This window comes from Mobula hypostoma, chromosome 14, assembly GCF_963921235.1.
Source record: "Mobula hypostoma chromosome 14, sMobHyp1.1, whole genome shotgun sequence".
Taxonomy (NCBI): Eukaryota; Metazoa; Chordata; class Chondrichthyes; order Myliobatiformes; family Myliobatidae; genus Mobula; species Mobula hypostoma.
In genome coordinates, this window is record NC_086110.1 from 38031893 (window position 1) to 38049964 (window position 18072).

General features: G+C 37.9%; 1 protein-coding gene across 2 annotated transcripts in view; it reads left to right on the top strand.

Annotated features, from left to right (window-relative positions):
• Nucleotides 1-18072, top strand: part of uri1 (URI1 prefoldin like chaperone) — a 73210-nt gene that overhangs the window by 36190 nt on the left and 18948 nt on the right. The window contains exons 5-9 of one of the 2 annotated variants that reach the window (XM_063066960.1): nucleotides 6927-7015; nucleotides 11248-11323; nucleotides 11986-12166; nucleotides 16684-16704; nucleotides 17020-17305. In XM_063066960.1, coding sequence (XP_062923030.1) covers nucleotides 6927-7015; nucleotides 11248-11323; nucleotides 11986-12166; nucleotides 16684-16704; nucleotides 17020-17305 — 653 coding nt within the window. The remainder of the gene's footprint in view (nucleotides 1-6926; nucleotides 7016-11247; nucleotides 11324-11985; nucleotides 12167-16683; nucleotides 16705-17019; nucleotides 17306-18072) is intronic. The other variant, XM_063066961.1, reaches the window with a different exon arrangement.

Sequence of the window (18072 nt, forward strand, 5' to 3'; positions counted from 1 at the left end):
TGTGTTTAAGCAATGCCGGCGAGAATCCAGGGGAGAACGGCTGCTTGGGGCGCGCTGCCTTTTATCGCGTGCTGAATTTTTTTTTTCGTAACAGTGAAAACACCTTCTGAGAGCGAAAATAGGGTACTAATGTAGCTCTTTCGTAGCAGTGAGGTTTCGTAAAGCGAACGTTCGAAAAGTGGCGGACACCTGTATCTCTTTCACCAATCGACTTCCCAGCTCTTTACTTCACCCCTCCCCCTCCCAGTTTCACCCATCACCTACTACCTTGTACTACTTCCTCTTCTCCCTCACCCTGTTACTCTAACTTCTCATCTTTTGTTTCTAGTCCTGATGAAGGGTCTCGGCCCAAAACGTCAGTTGTTTACTCCTTTCCATAGATGCCTGGCTTGCTGAGTTCGTCCAGCATTTTGTCCATGAATCAATGTATTTAAGCTATTTTATGTACTTATACTTTTTGTGGTTTTTTAAAATATAATTGTAGTCTTTATATTACTCTTTTTTTTGTGCTGCATCAGATCGGGAATAACAGTTATTTTGTTCTCCTTTACACTTTTGTGTGTAAACATGACATCTTTTATTGAGTCTGTGGAGTGAATGGATAAATTAATAAAAGGTCATCAACCTACTGTAAATGTTTCTCTTTCTTGGCACAGATTGACATGTTGTCAGTATTTCGTGTTTATAGTTCAGATGTGTAAATGTTTCAAGCATGCAGCAGTTCATCATGATGCTGATGAAGTTTATATACTCATGCAAAAGTTAAGCAGCCATTTGTTTTCAAGATGCTTATTGAGCTGAAGTGTGTTTCTAGCATTTGTTTTTGCTTCAGATTTGTTATGCTTTGCATTTTATTTGTATGGTTTTTCCAAATTGTCAGAATTGTTAAATCTTCTAGTGATTATGGCCTGTTTCCGTGCTGCAATTGTTGTATGGTTATATGGTTATACTAGAGGAAAGATACATCAACTTTGGAGACTGTCCAGAGTAGGTTCATTAGATTGATTCTGTAGATGACTGGGTTAACCTATGGGGAGAGATCGAGTCACACAAGCCTTCAGATGTGATTATACACATTGAGTTGTAACCTCTCAGCATTTCAATTCTGTCTCTCTAGAAATGAACTTCAGTTTTTTTGTTTGCCTTTTGTTATTAGTTTGATCAAGATTATTGTCTGATTTACAAATGATTACACCGAGAAGTCTTAGTTAAAAAGATGCATAAAATCTTGGAAGAGATGTCTTGAAATGGAGGCATATTGTACTTTTTAAGAAATTATCAAGTTAGATTGATTAATTAAGCAATATAGCTCTTAACATTCTGTGTGGCCCTGTTATCCAACTGAGGAAAACAATACTATTTCTTAAGATGTCAAGTTTTTGGCTTAATGGTATATTGCATTTCATAGTTGTAATTATTAATTTGCCAAAGTTATAACAAGGCTTAAAGGATTAAATTGTGGACAGATTCTATGATAGTAAGTTCTGTTAATTTGAGTTTGGGGATATCATGGAGGAAATGACTAGAGAAACACAGTGATGTGATTGGTTAAACCTTTCCCTATATCCCTTAATTCCCCTACTATGCAAAAATCTTTCCCTATATCCCTTAATTCCCCTACTATGCAAAAATCTATCTAATTGTGTCTTAAATATATTTAATGAGGTATCTTCAACTACTTTCCTGGGCAAAGAATTCCACAGGTTTACTATTCTCTAGGAAAAGCGGTTTCTGCTCATCTCTTACCTCTATTCCCCTGAATCTTGAGGCTGTATCCCTTAGCTCTGGTCTCACTTACTAGTAGAAACAATTTTCCTATCTCTATCTTATCTCAACCTGTCATAATTGTTTATGTTTTATAAGATCCTCTCTCATTCTTCTTAATTCCAGAGAATATAGTCCCAGGTGACTCGATCTCTCCCCATAGGTTAACCCAGTCATCTACAGAATCAATCTAATGAACCTACTCTGGACAGTCTCCAAAGTTGATGTATCTTTCCTCTAGTATAACCATATAACCATACAACAATTGCAGCACGGAAACAGGCCATCTCGGCCCTTCTAGTCCGTGCCGAACTCTTACTCTCACCTAGTCCTACTGACCTGCACCCAGCCCATAACTCTCCATTCCTTTCCTGTCCATATAGCTGTCCAATTTAACTTTAAATGACAACATTGAACCTGCTTCAACCACTTCTGCTGGAAGCTCGTTCCACACAGCTACCACTCTCTGAGTAAAGAAGTTCCCCCTCATGTTACCCCTAAACGTTTGCCCTTTAACTCTCAACTCATGTCCTCTTGTTTGAATCTCCCCCACTCTCAATGGAAAAAGCCTATCCACATCAACTCTATCTATCCTCATAATTTTAAATACCTCTATCAAGTCCCCCCTCAACCTTCTATGCTCCAAAGAATAAAGACCCAACTTGTTCAACCTTTCTCTGTAACTTAGGTGATGAAACCCAGGTAACATTCTAGTAAATCTTCTTTGTACTCTCTCTATTTTGTTGACATCTTTCCTATAATTCGGTGACCAAAACTGTACACAATACTCCAAATTTGGCCTCACCAGTGCCTTGTACAATTTCAACATTACATTCTAACTCCTATACTCAGTGCTCTGATTTATAAAGGCCGGCATACCAAAAGCTTTCTTCACCACCCTATCCACATGAGATTCCATCTTCAGGGAACTATTCACCATTATTCCTAGATCTCTCTGTTCTACTGCATTCTTCAATGCCCTACCATTTACCATGTATGTCCTATTTTGTTTAGTCCTACCAAAATGTAGCACCTTACATTTATTAGCATTAAACTCCATCTGCCATCTTTCAGCCCACTCTTCTAACTGGCCTAAATATCTCTGCAAGCTTTGAAAACCTACTTCATTATCCATGACTCCACCTATCTTAGTATCATCTGCATACTTACTCATCCAATTTACCACCCCTTCATCCAGATCATTAATGTATATGACAAATAACATTGGACTCAGTAGAGATCCCTGAGGCACACCACTAGTCACCGGCCTCCAATCTGATGAATGGTTATCCACCACTACTCTCCGGCGTCTCCCATTCAGCCACTGCTGAATCCATTTTACTACTCCAATATTAATACCTAACGATTGAACCTTCCTAACCAACCTTCCGCGTGGGACCTTGTCAAAGGCTTTACTGAAATCCATATAGACAACATCCACCACTTTAACCTCGTCAACTTTCCTAGCAACCCCTTCAAAAAATTCAATAAGATTTGTCAAACATGACCTTCCATGCACAAATCCATGTTGACTGTTCCTAAGCAGACCCTGTCTATCCAGATACCTATTATATACCATCTCTAAGAATACTTTCCATCAATTTACCCACCACTGACGTCACACTCACAGGCCGATAATTGCTAGGTTTACTCTTAGAACCCTTTTTAAACAATGGAACAACATGAGCAATATGCCAATCTTCCAGTACCATCCCCGTTTCTAATGACATTTGAAATATTTCTGTCAGAGCCCCTGCTGTTTCCACACTAACTTCCCTCAAGGTCCTAGGGAATATCATGTCAGTACCCAGAGACTTATGCACTTTTATATTCCTTAAAAGCTCCAGTACTTTCTCTTCTTTAATCATCATAGTTTCCGTAACTTCCCTACCTACTTCCCTTATCTTACACAATTCAATATCCTTCTCCTTAGTGAATACTGAAGAAAAGGCATTCCTCAGAATCTCCCCCATCTCTTTTGGCTCCACCAATGCCTTGGTTTGTAAGAAGACCAGAACTGCATATGGTACTCTGGGTGCAGCCTCACCAGTAGAGTTGTGCCATAACCTTTCTGTTAAATTCACTCCCTCTAGCCATGAAGACCAACATTTCGCTTACCTGCTTGATAACCTGTTACATCTGCAAACCAACCTTTTGCAGTTCATACACAAGCAGTTCCTAGTCGCTCTGCACAACAACATTCTGCAATCGTTCAACATTTAAATAATTAATCTATTTTTTCTTCCAAAGTGGATGACCTCAAATTTACCGTTGTTGTACTTAATGTGCCACATCCAAGCCCACTCACTTAACCTATCTACATAGAATATATATAGGATACATAGGATCTCTCTACATCCTCTGCACAATTTGCTTTTCTATGCAATTTAGCCTCATCAGGCAAACTTAGATGTGGTACACTTGGTTACCCCCCCTTCCGAATCGTTAATCTTGAACAGGGTTCTTCTCTTTAGAAAAGGGGAGGTTACACTGGATCTGATAGGTGAAGGGTAAATGAGTGAAACTATTCCTATTGGCAGAGAGGCCAGTAGAATGAGGGTAATTGGCAAAGAATCAAAACTAAATTAAGGGTAAACCTTTTTACTCAGCATGTTGTTTAATTCCTGGAATGCACTGCCAGCTGTGTAGTGGAGACATTGTCACATTCAGAAGTGATCTGGGCAAGTTTCTGAAAGATGGGATTTATAGGGTTAAAGGAGGAGAGGAGGGGAATTGGACTCACTGGGATGAATAGCCTCCTTCTCCACTGACCATTGGCGAAATGGAGAATTTGCCTTCAATGTGCATGGAATCTTTGGAATACATTTAAACTCCATGATATAGAAAGGACACATTAATACTGCTGAAAAAGGTACATAAAAAAACTTCACAGGATTTTGCTTGAACTGAGGCAATACTCATCTGGGAATATTGAGCACTTTGGGGCTTTGTTCTCTTGAAATGATAGGGCATGGGGTGACTAATAAAATTAAGATAATGACAAGGTTTGATGTGTGTAGGTGTTAAAATGATATTTGCACTTTCATAGCAAGGGGTTATGTGCTTGTAAAATTAACCTGTTAGGGAATATCTGGTTGAACATCTTTATCCAGAGAGAAGTAGAATGTAAATAGTTTGATGTGTAAAAGAGTATAAAATAAAGGAATGGAAGGTTAATGTGCTGGGCTAGTTGGATAGGGGTCATATTGATGCTGGTGAGGTAGCAATAGGAGACAAAGAAATGGCAGATGAACTTAAGTACTTTGCTTCAGTCTTTACTGCAGAAGTTGCTAGCTGTATGCCAGAGGTCCATGAGTGTCAAGGAGCAGGAGCTATTGCTATTCCATTGCTTTTACAAAGGAAAAAGTGCTAGGCAAACTTAAGGTGGATAAGTCACCTGGACCAGATGGACTACATCCCAGAGTCCTGAGAGAGGTTGCTGAAGAGATGACAGATGTGTTGGTCATGATTATTCAAGAATCACTTGAATCTGGCATGATCCTGGAGGACTGGAAAATTGCAAATGTCATTCCACTCTTTAAGAAGGCAAGAAGGCAAAAGAGAGTAAATTGTTGGCCAGTTAGCCTAACATCAGTGGTTGGAAAAATATTGGACTCCATTATTAAGGATGAGGTTTCAGGGTATTTGAAGACTAATGATAAAATAAGTCAAAGTCTGCTTTGTTTCTGTAAAGGGAAATCTTGCCTGACTAATCTGTTAGAATTCTTCAAGGAAGTAACAAGCAAGGTGGACAAAGGAGAGGCAGTGGATGTCATTTACTTAAATTTTCAAAAAACATTTGATAAGGTGCCTCACATGAGGCTGCTTAACAAGATAAAATTCTGTGATGTTACAGGAAGTGTGCTGGCATGGACAAAGGAATGACTGACAGGCGGAAGGCAGTGAGTGGGAATAAAAGGGGCCTTTTCTGGTTGGCTGCCAGTGACCAGAGGTGTTCCTCAGGAGTCAGCATCGGGACCACTACTTTTTACATCGTTTGTCAGTGACTTACATACTGGAATTGATAGCTTTTTGGCAAAGTTTGCAGATGATACTAAGATAGGTGGAGGGGTGCAGTGCTGAGGAAGGAGTGCATTTGCAGCACAACTTAGGCAAATTGGAAGAATGGGCAAAAAAGTGGCAGACAGTGTTTGGAAATGTATAATAATGCATTTTGATAAAAGGAACAGTAGTGTGGACTACTGGGAATGGGAAGAATGGGAAGAAAATTCAAACATCAGAGGTGCAAAGGGATTTGGGAGTCCTAGTGCAAGACTCCCAGAGGTTAATTTACAGGTTGAGTCTGTGGTAAAGAAGGAAAATGAAATGTTGGCATTTATTTCAAGGGGAATAGAATATAAACACAAGGAGATAATACTGAAGCTTTATAAGACACTAGTCAGGCGACATGGAGCATTGTCAACAGTTTTGGGCCCCTTGTATCAGAAAGGGTGTACTGCCATTGGAGAGCATCTGGAGGAGGTTCATGAAGATGATTCCAGGAATTAAGGGGTTAACATTTGAGGAATATTTGGCAGCTTTGGGCTTGTACTCACTGGAATTTAGAAGAATGCATGGGGATCTCATTGAAACTTTCCGAATGTTGAAGGGACTAGATAAGGTGAATGTGGAGAGGATGTTTCCTATGGTGAGGGTGTTGAGAAGAGGGCACAGCCTCAAAATTGAGGGGTGACCTTTTAGAACAGAGGTAAGGAGGATTTTTTTTTTAGCCAAAGAGTAATGAATCTATGGAATACTCAACACAGACAGCAGTGGAGGCCAAGTCCGTGGGTATGTTTAAAGGGGAAGTTGATCATTTCCTGATCGGTCAGGGCATCAAAGGGTGTGCTGAGAAGGCAGGTGTATGGGGTTGAGTAGGACCTAGGATCAGCCATGATGGAATGACGGAGCAGACTCAATAGGCTGAACGGCCTAATTCTGCTCCTATGTCTTATGGTCTTGTGGTTAGAGCATTAATACTGCCTTAGATGATTTGAATGATTTGAACTCAATGCAAGTTGACAAGTAGTACACAGAAAAGCCTTAGAGTTCCTGTCTTTATAATATATTGACCTCTGTCTGCTGCTTGAAACCTCCAATAGATGGAATAAATCACTGCTTTTACTCATGAATTTAATGTTTATTATTCATTTCTTTTTCAGATGTTCAAAAAGCACTGGATGATCTTCATAAAATTATGAACAACTTTGAATCTAGGATTCATTTTACTGATTTGGATAAATTGGTTAATGTAGGTGTTATTTCTATGATGTTTCTTTTTTTTGGGGGGGGGGGGTTGTTTCTGTTGACAATAAATGTTGATATTTTGTTCACCCAAATTTATTCTGTATTTTGGGAGACTGCAGAATGTGCAGAATGCTTATGTTATATGTAAACAATGATGTTCATTAGCCAGATTTGAAATGTGGAAGTAAATTACATCTAGTAGTTTAGAAAGGCGAAGAAACATCACTGCATGTGCACAGGCTGAATGATGAGGCGTGATGAATTCTAGAAGCATTATGCATGTAAAACTAAACTAACAGTACCTCTTCAAAACTATATTTGCTCATCTAATGTTGTAAATAATGTGCCATAATCAACGTGTGGAATCAAGTCCTACTCAGCTCCATCCACGAGGTCTATCAAATGCTCATCCTATTAGCAAAATTATGTTTTTCCCTGTCCTCTGTTATAAATCTGATTTTACAGCCACACACCTAAACTAGGGACAATTAGCATGAGTCAGTTAACCTTCCACTGGCAGCACCCAAAGTTAGAGTCAAACCCAGGCTTCTGGGTCTGTGAGGCAGTAGTGTTAACTGCTATGTTACTATTTTCCTGAGCAGTTATAATTTTCAAATTTTAGAAAAATAGAAATTGATCTGATTGGTAGTAGAAGGTATTAATTCCGAAATGAATCTTTGAGATATACATAAGAAACACTATTGTGCTAGGTGTAGATTATGTTGAGGAATTCGTATCTCATTATTGTGTCCTGGAGCTGCCAATTAATGGAATATTAGAATTGCATTATGGACAGCCTATACATTTGAGCAAGTGTTTTGGAATCTGTGGAGGCATTGTACAGATCACAACCCTGTGGTATTGGACATGAGTGTGTGTTTGAAGAAGATGAGAAAGGCCAAACCATCAAATAAGATAGACTTTGATTTACTCATTACGGATGAAGCAAAAAAAAGATCAAATATTTGGTCGAAACAGAGAATAGATTTTCTGTCTTAGATGACGAGGGTAGCAACATGGCAGTGGAGAACATCTGGAAAAAGTTTAAAACAACAGTGACAAAAGTTGCGGAAAAGACTTTGGGTTTTCAGAAAAAGAGCAGAAGGTATAGCCCTTGGTTCACCGATGAATTGAGAAAGTTATCTGAAGAAAGAAGAAAGGTAAGACATTGGGATAATGAACGATACAAAGCCCTGCACCACTTGATTCAAAGAAAATTCAAGGAAGCGAAAGAGAATTGGATGAATGAACAGTGCGAAGAAATTGAGCAGTATGAATAAGGTTGTGATTATAGAGGCCTTCACCAAAGGGTAAGGGATATGATGAAATTAAAGAGGACCGTGCCATCAACTGGGTGTATCGAAGATGGTAGTGGTAATCCATGCTATGAAAAAGAAGAGATCGTGGACAGATGAGTTGAGTACATCTCAGAATTATTTGAAGATAGCAGGATTGAGGATTTACCAGAATTAAGTCAAATGACTAATCAACCTAAAATAGTGATGTCAGAGATGGAAAGTGCGATTTGGAGTCTAAAAGTCAGAAAGGCGGCCAGTGAAGATAAAATTTCCACTGAAATTCTGAAATCACTTGTTCCAAAGAGAAAAACTAACCTTTTAGCGATATTAAACAATAGTTATATGACAGGAAATCTTCCGGAGGACTTTCTCAAATCGGTATTTGTCGCCTTACCAAAAAAGCCAAGGACGATAAAATGTAACGAACACAGGACGATAAGCATAATGTCTCACTGCGTCAAGCTACTGTTGAAAATAGTGTTCGGCAGAATGAAAGGTACAATCGGCGATGAAACTGGAGAAATGCAGTTCGGTTTTCATAAAGGCTCAGAAGAAAGGGAAGGAATATTTGTGTTGAGAAACATCATGGAGAGATGCATTGAGGCACAGAAGACCATCTACTTATGCTTTATTGACTATGGAAAGGCTTTTGATTAATTAAGACACGAGAAAGTAATAGCGGTGCTGAACAAGTATGATCTGGGATGGGAGAATGTGCAGATGATAAGCGGCGGTCAGGGTAGAAAATGAGCTATCACAGGAAGCGGCGGTTAGGGTAGAAAATGGGCATGTATTAAACGAGGCGTAAAGCAAGGCAGTGTTGGATTGCCGGATTTGTTCAACCTCTACGGAGAATGGATTTTTCGGGAATGTGACCATCAGGAGACAGGTATTCCAATCGGAAGCCGGAAGGTGGATAACATTAAGTATGCGGACGACACTGTGTTGTTAGCTGACAGCGAATGTGAACTGCAAATTATGCTGAATAAAGTGAATGAGAAAAGCCTTGACTACGGACTTAAAATCAACCCTAAGAAAACAAAATCAAATGTGGTAAGCAAAACAAATACTAAAGACTCATTCATGATGTTATCGTTACAAGTGAATGGATAAGACATTGAACAGGTGTGAAAGTTTGAATATCTTGGCAGTTGTCTGACAGATGACAGGAGACGTGAAGTTGAGATCAGAAGGAGAGTAGGTATGGCTAAGACCCAGTTCACGAAGCTAAAAGCTAAGCATTCGGAAGGTAGACATTCAAAGTAGAATCCGCTTCCTGGAGTGTTACATATGGTCAATACTGAGGTGTGGATCAGAAACATGGACCCTGAAGAAGGATGACATGAAGTGAATTAACGCTTTTGAAATGTGGTGCTATCAATGAAGGTTGAAGATCAGCTGGGGAGAGAAAGTTTCAAATGAGAGGGTTTTATCCGAAGTTGATGGACCACGGATATTGATGGAGAAGATCACAAAGTTAAAAGTTGCTTATCGTGGACACGTTACATGGAGAGATAACATCTTGTTGGACTTGCTATATGGAAAGGTGGAGGGAAAGAAAGGAAGAAGAAGGGAAAGAACAACGTGGCTGGATAACATCAAGGATTGGACCAAGCTGGACAAGACTAGGGATGTTGTGGACAAGTGTCGGGGCAGAGCGGCGTGGAGGGAAATCGTCTGCCAGATGTGACCTGACGACGACGACAGAGGCATTGTGTGTAGGACTGCTGAAGGTATTTTCTACTAGATGGGAACAGGTGTTTCTTGTGTTTCTTTGTGTCTCCTCCTTCCAACCTGAGCTGCAATAACTCTGCCAAGCAGAGATGGGAGCGCGGAGTAATCTTAGTCACTCAGTGAGTCAGTGAGGCAAGCTGGCTGCCTCTCATCCTGTGCCTGCTCACTCTCTTCACACTGTTTCTGTGAATGCCTCCCACACGTTTTTGATCATTTCCAACTTACGAACTCCTCCAGTTACGAAGAGTTCACATGAATGGAACGCTGCCGTAACCTGGGAGGACCTCAATATAGTAATAGTTATAGATAATTAAAAAATAAAAATCTTGAATCTGGTGCTGTGATACAGATCTGAAACCAAGGGCTAAACTGGCTGTGCACTCAAGTAACAGATTGGCGTGGTGTTAAGGATGACCTTTTATAGCTCCAGTTTCCTTGTATTCAGCCCTGTTCTTTCAGAAATGAGAGTAATTTTAACTTTCAATAAAATACAGTTCTTGGGGCACAGATGAATAATATTCATTTTGATTTCAACACTTTTTTTAAATTTACTTGATTCTGCGACAAATTATAGAAAACCTATCTGGAAATTTAACTCTAGTGTTTTTTGCAAGCTTTTATCCTGTTAACCATGTTGTTTTTTCCTTTAGTTCGGCACTCAGTCTCTAAATGTTTATTAGTATCACTTAAAATTTCTCATCGCTTTTTACGATCAGTTCTACCAAATTTTAAAATTATATATTAATATATTTTAATATACATCCCTTCTAAAAAGAAAAGTTGGTGTTACTGCTAAAAACATAAATTGGTAAACATAACTGGAGGCAGAGAGTATTTATTTTTCCTGGCTTTGCAATTTTTATTTTGATCTGAAGCCCCCAAGATGTATTAATTTTTGAGTGTAAGAGCAACAGTTTACTTGCATCTACATTTTTGTAATACACTACATAACTTGTATTTTATCAGTATCAACATGGAAATTTTCAATTTAATTGCACCATAGCTCTTCTGCAAACTGGAGTTTTAAAATCTATTTTAACATGTTATATGAAGAGATATTTGGTTGGATTTGAACTTGTGAAGAGAAATATAAAAATAAACAGCAACTAATCTTCTGTATAATTAACATGTTCCTCAAATATTTGCAGATAAAATGAGTATTCAAATCAAACATAACTTTCATTATATAATCTTTTGTGATTAGGAAAAGGAAGATGTTGTGGAAATACATGAGGAAATTCAGAATGAAGATCTAGAACCTAAAGATTTAAATTCTAAAGGTATTTAGCATTTGGTTTTGCTTTTTACTTCCACTGGGAGTCTAAAGCTGAGTTCAAGTCTAAATTAATTTCTTTGTCTTTACTTTGCCCCTACTGTTCTCCACCCTACCCTGTGATGTCAGAACAAAGCAGAACGAATGCGCCCAAAGCATTTTATTTTGGATCACAGATTCAAAGTTACACATCCACACTGTAATATTATCTTGTATATATCTTTTTAAACAGAAATAAGTTTTGTGTACTAAAACTGTTATGATGAGGCATGAAAATCAGTAATGGCATTAATATTTTTCCACTTTGTTAATTCCTATTGAGAACAATGTAAATACCTGATCAAAACATGTATATTTTTAACTTTTTTAAAGCATCTTCTGTGATACTGTGCACATTATTTAAAATAACTTTGAATTATTTCCTAGATACTTTCCAGCTTGGCAATATATATTTACCTGATCGATAATTCATTATTACCAATCTATCTAAAATATTTAAAATTATAAATGCATATGAAAATAACCACTTTTTTCTTCAATGTTTTTTCTTCATAGAACAATATCTTAAAAATGTCAAAGCCTTAAATCATTGAAGCATTTATGGTATCTAATTAGTCTGATATAGTGGTAATGAAACATATAGATTATTTTAGTTTACTGGTTTTACAGGAAAACACAGAATAGCACATACACCAAAAGAAAACTGCAAGCCCAAAGAGATTTTTGTGGCAGATTTGGAGGTTGGTGATGGTGACAGGGACTGCAAGTCAAGTGTGTTATCTGAGAAGGAATTGTGGGCAAGGCTGGATGAGCTGGAAAAGCAGGAAGAGATACAGGATGAAATTGATAGGTAATCTGTCCGTAACTTATGCAATATATTGGTGACTGAAATTTCATTGTCATTAAGGTTATTTTTTTAAAAGCATTATTTACTTTTTAAACAAAGGCAGTATGGTCTTTATTATTTTAACAATACTTGCTTTTTGAGTCCTCATTATCTTTTCTATTTTTTTGTGCTTTGGTTCAATATCATAGAATCCCAGATAAGTGGAAAGCCATAGGTTGAATTTAAAATGGATGAAATTTACATTAAAGATTCTTTGATTTTGTAGTGGTGTGATTTATGAAGTTGACAGAACCCTTTTTTGTTGTTACCGTAGCACTCTACCTGCTTCTAGTATAGATGTAAAATTTAGGTGTCATGCAACAAACTTATTAAGTATAATTATGGGCTTTTATTTGCCCATATAAATTTCAACTTTAATATGTAAATAAAAGACTTGGGCATTTCATTGATACTTTATTAACAGATTGTGAAAATTAAAGAGGATCATTAACATGAAATATTCATTTTGCTCAATTGGTCAGTTTATTTTTCTTATTTGTGGCCTGTTTTTTTAAATTTAATTTTGCAATCTGTTTTGTTCAGTTGCCCTGGTGCCTAATTTGTCAAATGAGGAATAGGCAAAATATCACCATGGTCATTGATCTTTGTGTTCATTTTACCACATTGTAGTTATAACAAAGTTTGTCTTTTAAAAGGTAACTGTAATTGTCAGATTAAATTAAGCCACAGTCAAAATGTAATTTCTTGTGTTTTGTTGAGAAATCAGTGATTAATATGTTAGAGTAAAAATAATAGAGAACTGTCAAAGATGTGAAATATACAAATCCAAATAATAGGAATTTTACAGTCCCTTGAACTTATTATGGCATTTCTCCATTGAACCTGCTTCCTGTTCATTTTCTGGCTCCATGTTATTTTCCTGCCGTGTCTCCATAACCATTGATTCCCTTAATACACAGAAATCTATTAATCTCTTGTTTTGAATGAGCTCAATGATTGAATCTCTGCAGCCTTCCACAGCAGAGAATTTCAAGGATTCTTTGTCCTCAGTGGAAAAAGTTTTTCCTCATCTCAGTCCTAAATGGCTTTATACTGATATTGTGACTCCTGGTCTAGCCTTAAAAGGTGTTGCATATTTGATCCTTCATTATAGACAACATCTGCCAATTTTTTTTTCCTTCTCTTCCCCCCCCCCCACCCCATTCTTCTAAATTCCAACGAGTACAGGCCTAGAGTTATCAAACACTCCTCATACATTAACCCTTTCACACCTAGGATCATTCTTGAAAATCTCTGGACCCTCTCCAATGCCAGCACATCCTTTCTTAGATGTGAGGCCCAAAACTGCTCACAGTACTCCAAATGTGGCCTCTGACCAATGCCTTATAAAGGCTCAGTTTTATCCTTGCAAAATGAATTCAAACAATGCATTTGCTTTCATTCCTACTGACACAACGTGCAATTGTCTATGCCTATATTCTTTCTACCAAAAGTGCATAACCATATACTTTCCTACACTGTATTCCATCTGCCACTTCTTTGTTCATTCTCTCAACCTGTCTTAGTGCTTCTGCATATTCCCTGCTTCCCCCAGCACTATCTTTGTCCCACCACCCACCTATCTTTGTATCATTCGTAAACTTGGCCACGAAGTCATCAATTTCATCATCATGATCATTAACATATAAATTAACATGTAGTAGACCCAATACCGACCCCTGTGGAACACCCCTAGTCACTGGGTGCCAAACAGATATGATGACCCTTTTTATTCCCACTGCTGCCTTCTGCCAGTGATTGTCTGATCTGATTCTCTGGTATTTATGGCAAGTTTTTGTGTCTTCAATGCTGAATGCTTCTGTTATCTTATTCCCCATTCTAAATTCTATCAGCTCTCACCACTACAGCCATAGGTTTTCCTTTGCTAACCTTTTCCTGTTTGCATCTAGCTGTTTTTATAGTCCATTGTTATGTTTCTTGCAGTTTATTTTTATATTCCATTTGATCTTTAGCATTTTTGGTTCTCCTTTGCAGACTTGCAATCCATAGACTAATTGTTATTCTTGACTATTTTATATCTTTCCTGTGATTCAATACTATATATAATGCACTCAGTGGCCACTTTATTAGGTACACTTGCTCATTAACACTTTTATATAATCCACCAATCATGTGGCAGCAACTCAGTGTATAAAAGCCTGCAGATATGACTAAGAGGTTCAGTTGTTCAGAAAGAAAAACATCTGAATGGAGAAGAAATGTGATCTAAGTGGCTTTGAGTATCTCAGAAACTGCTGATCTCCTTGAATTTTCATGCACAACAGTCTCTAGAGTTTACAGAAAATGGTGCAAAAACAAAACAAAATGAAAAAAAAGTCCATGGCAGTTCTGTGGCAAAAAAATACCACCTTAATGAGAGAGATCGAAGGAGATTGGCTAGACTAGTTCAGGCTGACAGAAAGATGACAGTTACTCACATGAACAAGCATTACACCAGTGGTGTGCAGAAGAGCATCTCTGAACGCATAATACGTCAAACCTTGAAGTGGATGGGTAGAGAAACAGAAGACCACACACATATACTCAGTGACCTCTTTATTAGATCCAGGAGGAGTCTAATAAAGCATCCACTGAGTGTATCGCTTGTCATGCTGAAACATCACTTGGAAGCTGAATGTAAAATTCTCCTTTATGATCACTCTTCCCTTAAGGTCCCTTTCACAACAAGATCAGTAATTAACCTTTTCTAGGTGCACTGATGAAAACCACCCTATACACATTCTATCTCATTACTACTAATTTGGCTTGTCCAGTCAATATGTGGATTAAATTTCTCCATGATTATTGCTTTATTTTTGTTACATGTTCTTCTAATTTCTCAATTTTTGCCCTGTTCAGTATTATAGCTATTATTTCCTGGTCTCATCATAACTTTTGCCCATGCTTTCTCATTTTTTTGTCCCTTAGCTGGACTCAAACTGATGTTAATTTTGCATCATGATCTGCCAAGTCAATATTGCTTATCACTATTTTACTTGATTGTCCCCTATGTATGGTCACCTCACCTCCTTGTCCTTCCTAACTGTGAATCATCTGAATATTCAATTCCCAGTTTGGTCACCATGCAGCTATTTTTCTACACCAGTATGGAGATTAAAACTGCTTGGTTCTATATTTTTTATTTAACTCATCTGTCTCATTGCAAATGCTGTATTTAGAACAATTAACATTTTGATATAGTCATTTAATATTCTAATATGACGGAAACCAGACGGTAGCCTCGAGCATGGCATCTATTGGAGACCTACTTAATGGACTTGTACCTCAACAGTAATAGTCTTCATCACACCTCCCAATGTAGAGCAGTTCTTTCTACTTTGATTAGCCATGCAAAAACTAATTTCTGACCTAGAGAGTCTCCACGAGAAAATAAGACAATTACACATGGCATTCCCAAATAATGGCTACAAGATGAAGGAAATCAATCAGGCCCTTAAAAGGGTCAATGGAAAAACCAGGAAACCTAATAATGAGGAGGAACCTGTCACTACTGCCTGTATTTCCAAGGTTTCTGGAAAGGTGGCCAGAATCCTGAAGAAATATATCCACAAGCCTGTAAGGAAGCTCAAACCCCAGCTTATGTGGCTGGCACTTACAGGATTCCCTGTGAATGCAGAGTAGCACTTATTGGCCAGACGGTGGAAACCAGCATCAAAGAGTATAGGAGGTGTATCCATTTGGGTTACCTAGAGAAATTGGTGGTAGTAGAACATTGCATTCACAAGGCAATAGGATTGACTTTGGCACAAAACTACTGTGCCGCGCCAATGGCTTTTGGGACCACCTGCTGAAGGAAGCCATTGAAATAAGACTAGAGAATAAGAATTTTAACCAAGATGAAGGTCTCACTCTAAGTAAGAACTGGAGTTTGATGGTGAACAAGATGGGACAGTGGAAACTTGACTGGTTGAGGACAGGATGTGCCTAGGCATCATCCCTGATGAAGATAATGGAGTTGATCATCAAAACATCGGTTAAAATCGATATCTGTAACCAGCTAGAAGCCTGAGAAGAGTTTATTTGTCATGTATGCCGAGAAAGCACTAGATCCTTTTTCAGTAATTTTATGTTTTCATTCTTTGACCCCATTTGCCATGTGATGTTGTTGCTGTTCTCTATATATTTTGCTTACTTACACCTTTTCTAACTCGCATACTTTTGTTTCTTCCTCTATTCACTTTGAAATTCCCATCCCCATTGCTGTGGGTTCAAACCTCCCCACTAGAACAAGTGTCAATAAAAAAAAAAGTTAGTGAACAGAAAATAAGAAAAAAAACTAATTACCTAATTGGAGAGATACATTAGAACTAATGTTGATACTATGATTCTAAGATGAATATTAGAAGAAAGTTTTTAAAATTATACATTGCTTGGTAGAAAACCTGCAAGGAGACCAGATTCACAAGGTCCAAACAATATTTCAGGGGAAATATAATTTGATTTAATTTTTTTTTTTGCAGTGTTCCAAAGTGGGAAAGCAGGTAATTAGCAATAAGATCTTTTGTTGTCTTAATTTCTTTGGACTGGAGAACAAGCCAAAGTTGATTTTATGTTGTATTCTTTTGGCTATATTTGTATATTAGCAAATTCTGTTTGGTGTCTTTAGGTTCACTGTCATTGTGTGTGATGTTACAGCAGATTCCTCCAGTTTTTGGATGTTTTTAACCAGAGAAAACAGCTAACAGAGTATTGTCAACTATGTTATGAATCACCATGTAGCAACTAAAGCTTTGAACCAATTATAACCACAACAGATTAGTTACTGCTGTTCTAGTAATCAGTGATGTTTAATTCAGATTGTCAGATGCAGCTAATGGAAATAGTGAAGAAAGCAGCTCTTCAGAAGAAGAGAAAGATAGAAACATGAGGGCCAACATAAATGGGAGACCTCACTTGAACAATCTTCCAGCTGTACAGGAAAGCGACGGTGATGAAGAAGCTGCAGAACTGCAACCACCTGCTGCTCACGTCAATAGTTTGGAACACAGGCAGAATCACCAAGATGAATATGATGAGGAAGTTACTGGAGATGATGACACAATTCCTACCATACACTTTACACACACGGTGGAACCAAAAAGGGTTAGTACTTCTAAACATGTAGCCTCTTATTTTTTAATCAGTTTGACTCTTAAATCTAGAAGGCACAAACTGAAATTGCAGCTCAGTTTTGAATAAGGTGGAGCTAGCTGAGGTAAGTGAATTTGATCTATTTAATTAATAGTATTGCTTGTTAATATGAGTAAGTGTATTTCATTAGGAGAAAAATAACTGAAATCACATAATTTCATACATTTTAGGACTATTTTATACCTACCAATAATAATGTTAGTTTGAGGCTCCTGGTGACAGTCAAATGTCAGCAGTACTTTGGAGGACTAGAAACTATATTTAGTTTCACTTTAAAACTCGCTTTAAATACATGATTTAAAACCCTTGGATTGCTTTGGGCAGTGAAAAGGAGAAATAATGTTGCTTTGTTTTTTTTCCACACCGAGATTAGGAGAAAAACAGGCCCTTAATACTTGATCCAATCTAACAGCAGGAGCAGGCCCTATCAGTCTCCCACGAGACTGCCAGAAGAGTGGAGTGATTCTCTGAAACTTCTTTCGACAGTCCATCATGTCCGCTATTCCTTTTGCATTCCTCCATTCACACACACCAATCCCTCTGTTCGCTATTTGTGCCACTGACATTTTAGCTGCATTGTTTCTTCTTTCTGAGCAGGCATCCAGAATGCAGTGAGGCTGTGCACAAGGTAGTAAATAGGCTGGCAATCTTGACCGGGACCCAAAAATTGCATTAGAGACCTAATATCTGGTGAGGGTGGGCTCATTGCCTTGCTGCTG